General features: G+C 49.0%; 1 protein-coding gene across 1 annotated transcript; it reads left to right on the top strand.

Annotated features, from left to right (window-relative positions):
• The first annotated feature begins 926 nt into the window (after positions 1 to 926).
• LOC104000845 (transcription factor PCF5-like) lies at positions 927 to 3,537 on the top strand. Its single transcript, XM_009422983.3, has 2 exons — positions 927 to 1,443; positions 1,567 to 3,537. The coding sequence occupies exon 2, from the start codon at positions 2,009 to 2,011 to the stop codon at positions 3,269 to 3,271; it is 1,263 nt and encodes a 420-aa protein (XP_009421258.2). The 5' UTR covers positions 927 to 1,443; positions 1,567 to 2,008; the 3' UTR covers positions 3,272 to 3,537.
• The last annotated feature ends 1,519 nt before the right edge of the window (positions 3,538 to 5,056 follow it).

Here is a 5,056-nt window from a genome sequence, read left to right as displayed (position 1 = left end):
GTACCGACGTAGGCCTGTAATGAAGCAGAGCATAGGGTAAAAAGGAAGCTGGCCAAAAAGAATGATCCAATAAATTTTAGTAGCTATGGCTGCTGCAATAGCCGTAAGCTGCAGCCGTGGGAATCTGGTTCTATGATTGTTACTGTTGCTCTTAACTTTTGACATCAAGCGTGGTGTATGCATCGGAGATGCCAAAGAGAAGGTACGCATTTCAGACCATTCTTAGCTACGTTATCCTTTGCGTGTTTAGATGCCACGTATCAATTAAGTGATGAATGATCACAGTGAGGATGCCCCTGTCTTCTTCAAGTCTTAAGATCTACAGGGCGGCGAGGCAAAGAAAGCGACGGTACGCTTTCGAGCGAAGCAATTCGTGGCAACCCATCTCTGACCGTAGCAAAGGTCGTTGGATTTTTGGCACTCGGAGATTACCATCCAAGAAAAAGAATCGGTTGATTTCTTTAGTTGAGATCAAAACAAAAATGTCGCGTGAGATGACAACTTAAAGGCTGCACGTCTGGGAAGCTGCAAGGAATCTTTGATGATTGCTAGATTTCACGAACAATAATATAGATTTGGAAAGCGGAGGAGGAGGAAGAAAAAGAAGATAAAAAGAAGGGCACGATTGTCAACCTTCGGAGAGGCCATCATCAGCCTGTCCATGGCCTCGTGTCACCGTCCTGAGGAGATGCCCGATATGCCCTTGTCTGCCGCAAGCCATTCCAAGGGGTGTGTGTGATTAAAATAATGGCGTGATGGGAGTATAAATGATCTTCGTTCCTGGAATGTCGCTGGCTGGCTATAGAACTAAAGTCCGCAGCAATTTATTACTTGGTTACGGTACTGACTCGAGGTGGAAGAAGGAAGGAGAGGGAGAGAGAGAGAGAGAGGTAACAGCATGGGTGGGGGTGGGAGAGGTCATGTGTCTTTTGGCAAAGCAATAAAGGAGTGAGAAAAACCAAAAGCTGCGTCGCTGTCGAGGCTCGAAAGCATGGTGAGAAGATTTTGTGGCTTTGCTCGTCTTTCCCACAGGAGCTGCTGCTGCTGTTGATGCCGGTGTCGGAGTGGGCCGCGAGTTCACCGTGATCTTTTAATCTCTGACGCGACGCTTTAGTGTCCTTGCCGAGGAACCCTCACTTGAGTGACTCTCCCTTTCTTTCTCCCTTCGAACCCCTCTCCCACAGTAGTTCCCGGTAGGCCCATGCCCAAAGCAAAGAGTACCTCATCTTTCTCTTCTCGCTGTCTCTTCTTTCTTTCCAACTAAAACTTAAGCTCTCTTTGCCAATCTATGACTCCTTGTCCTTGTTCTGCTTCCGGCCTGCTCCCGTCCTGTGCTTATCCTCTTCTTGGAAAAGTGTGATGGTTTAGATCTGGCTCCTTTTAGGGTTTTTAACCCAACGAAAAGATCGAGTTGGGTTTCCTCGGATTACCTTGCGAGCGAAGGTAAGTGGCATTTACCTTGCCTCTCTCGCTCTATATCCGTCCCGTTGTTCGATCTTGTCCCTGATTCACTGTCGACAGTGGTGTGTGGTTGGTGGTGGACTGAGAGCTTGAGTTGTGGCATAGGTGATGGAATTCTGGGACTTGGACGGCCAAGCCTTTCCGAAGAGGAAGCAGGAGAGGCACGATCACTGTCATCAGCACCAGTACCACCACGTGCTACCAGACCAACGCCAACAGGAGTAGCAGCAGTGAGAGCAAGAGGCCAAGAGAAATTGCACCCACTGATGACAACAGATTGAGCAATCTGAAGTCGGAAGTGGAGCGGAAGAGGGACAAGGCGTTGGATGCCCGGAGGAGTCGATACCATCGATTACAACGTCGTTCGAGAGAAAGCGAAAGAGAAGGAGAACAACAAGTGCACTGAGAATCAGCTACCTGCAGTAGCGGCAGAAGAGCAAGCAAGCTTCCGAAGGTTTCTAACTGTATCACATCTTCCACCATCGTGTCTTCCTCCTTATCGGCTGCCACGGCTTCGTCTTCCGAGTATGCCCATCGTTCGGAGAGGATGGGGGAGAGCCAAAGCCACCGTGGAGGCCTCGGTTTCCACCAGCTCGCTCAGCAGCAGCAGGAGCAGGAGCAGGAGCAGCCACAGCAGCAGGCGCAGGTCCACTCGAGGTTTAGAAGGCTGAGGGGCGTCGGCGGGGAGATTGTGGAGGTACAAGGTGGCCACATTTTGAGGTCCACCGGCCGGAAGGACCGCCACAGCAAGGTGTGCACGGCCAAGGGCCCCCGAGACCGCCGCGTCCGCCTCTCAGCCCACACCGCCATTCAGTTCTACGACGTCCAGGACCGCCTTGGCTACGATCGTCCAAGCAAAGCCGTCGATTGGCTCATCAAGAACGCCAAGGTCGCCATCGACCAGCTCGCGGTGCTCCCAGCCTGGACTCCCACTGCCACCGTCACCGCCACCAGCAAATCTACTTTCCATCATCCTCCACCAGCCAACCGATCCCCGGCTGCAGAGCAGCCTTCTGGGCAGTCCGGCAAGAAACCAGTTCCGGTTGCTGAACCAGATGTCACCACTGCCTTCAGCTTCGGTGATAGCGTCGGCGGTGCTGGGAGTAATAGTTTCCTCCCGCTTTCATTGGACTCCGATGCTATTGCCAATACCATCAAGTCCTTCCTCCCGATGGCTGCTGGTGCCACCTCTACTTCGCCGTCCTCTAGCTCTCCAATTGGCTTCCAGAACTACCGGCCGGACTTTCTATGTCTAACCAGTAGCCAAAATCAAGACCTCCGCCTCTCCCTTCAATCCTTCCAAGATCCAATCTTTCACCACTCCAAGTCCAGCCACCACCACCATTACCAACACCAACACCAGAGTCCAACTTCTTCCTCTCATAATTCTCTACTCGCTGGCTCCACCCACTTGGGCTTTGACACCGCCTCGGCTGGCTGGGCCGAGCAGAACCGCCGAACGATTCCATGGAACGTGGCGGAGACGAATAGAGGCGGCGGCTTCGGAGGATTTGCTTTCAGCGCTCCACCACCGCAGGCTTTGCCGCTGCACTCGGTGCTTGGCCCGAGCCAGTATTTCTCTCAGAGGGAACCCCTTCAGTCCAGTAACTCGGCTTCAGTCCATGGTTGGGCAGAAGCCATTGCGCCCACCGGTGAGCACCAGATGCACCCCGTGTTCCATCCGTCGGTTTCTTCCACTGGGTTCACGTCGGAAACCGGCTTCTCTGGTTTGGGCATCCCGGCACGGATACAGGGCGACGAGGATCATGGGAGCATCTCCAACAAGCTGCCCTCTGCTTCTCGCCATTGATGGAGTGGAAGCAGAGGAGTAAACCACCTCCGATTACTTCACTTGTTCCACCCTCAAAATTTCTCTCTGTCATCGTTACTCGTAGGACTGCTTGGTTTGTGTTGGGGGGTGGGGAGTGCAGACTAGGAAATCCATGTCGGATCCTCTCTTCTCTCTGTCCCTTGGTTTTGCTTCAGATGGGCATCCAGGCCATTGATTGTTTTGCCATGGTTAGCCTCGGTTGCTGTTGTAGTCGTCGTTGTCATTGGAGTTGCTTCTTTTTGTGACGTTGTTTCCTTCTCGATATGGCGAAAACTGCTGCTGCATTTGCGTTGCTGTCATCCGGGAACGACCGAGAGATTTGTTCTGTGAAGTACGCAAGAATTAGGGGAAAACATAGAAGACAGTTAACGTTGAAGTCTAATGCAGTTTTAACGCAGACGAGGAGGTGAAAGGAAGCAGCACTACTGTGCTCGGAGGTAATGCAGTTTTAACGCAGACAAGGAGGTGAAAGGAAGCCGCACTGCTGTGCTTGGAAGTGTAGGAGGAGTAGACATGGCAACAACCTCGAGCAGCTAAAAGAGATGGATTTATAAACGAATTCATGATTGCCCATCTCTATAGCATTTGAGGATACTGAGGATAGGTCTCTTTCTCTGAACAGTGGCAGCCTTTTGCTTCTGCCACTTTTGTTATAGTGCTCATCTTGGTGCTCGCGGTCACATTAGGGAAGAATCTAAATCAAAGTTGGTAGGAGAGATTGCACGACTGACAGTCGATCACTGTAACTTGCACAAAGCTGCTTAGTGGCTTTTTTATGCTTTTCTTCTTCTCTTTTGCGAAGCTGAGAGTCTCTCTCTCTCTCTCTCTCTTCCTCGTTTGATATCTTCTTTGAACTGCTGCTGCGCTGTGAGGAACCTTAGTGCATCGTCTTCTAAGGAATAGAATCACATCCTCGATAGGATCCTTCCTCTTTTGTACTCAAGAAGCTAAAATCCAGACATATGTATCGGAAAAGGTACATATAAATTCGAACATTATCTATCTGCCCATAATTAAGCTACAACACTGTCATCAAGTTCACTTGCTTGCACGACAAAGCGTCACCTCACACCCTCAATTTGCTATCCATAGATGAGTTCAGCATCCCTCCCACAAACCTGACATATGGAACTTTCTTAACATATCTTGTGCCCTTCATCGGTGGATATATCACTTTGTTGATTTGCATCAAATCACTGGTTGTGTAGTTAAGATTGCAGATGCCGATGCGGTGGATTCTGCACTTCGACATTGCACCATTTATCCTCTCCGGAAGCGACTGTGTCTGCACAAATCCAAAGGAAGATTGCATCACATTGGAGCATCCCAAACCCACAAAATGTTATTGTGGGACCCCCAATTACGCACGTAAATGCTATTGACCGTACGTTACAGGCTCTTTGGGTGTCAAATGTGTGATGAACATGTTATGTGCAGATACTTCTTTTCATTTACGAACGTTAATTTCGTATATATTAATGGATTAGTAATCATAAAAATTATGTTTGTCCACTTTAAATTAGATTGTGCTATTTCGATGTGAAACTAGTTGTCAATAGATCTTTTTCTTAATTTAAAGTTGTAAAGAGTAAATGACGAAAGTGGGATTAGAACTCATAACTTTGGGTTATACTGTCAAAGTATTTACCCAGCAAATTAGCTAAGTCAAGTCTAATAATTAGAGACGATATGTAATCTGCGAGCCCAAAAAAAATCCATAGTAAAAAAATATATAGGTTGACAAAATAAGGTAAAGATGCAATC

This window comes from Musa acuminata, chromosome BXJ2-10 (assembly GCF_036884655.1).
Source record: "Musa acuminata AAA Group cultivar baxijiao chromosome BXJ2-10, Cavendish_Baxijiao_AAA, whole genome shotgun sequence".
Lineage (NCBI taxonomy): Eukaryota > Viridiplantae > Streptophyta > Magnoliopsida > Zingiberales > Musaceae > Musa > Musa acuminata.
The sequence above is the reverse complement of the archived record's forward strand: the minus strand, read 5'-3'. Positions and strand labels throughout refer to the sequence as shown.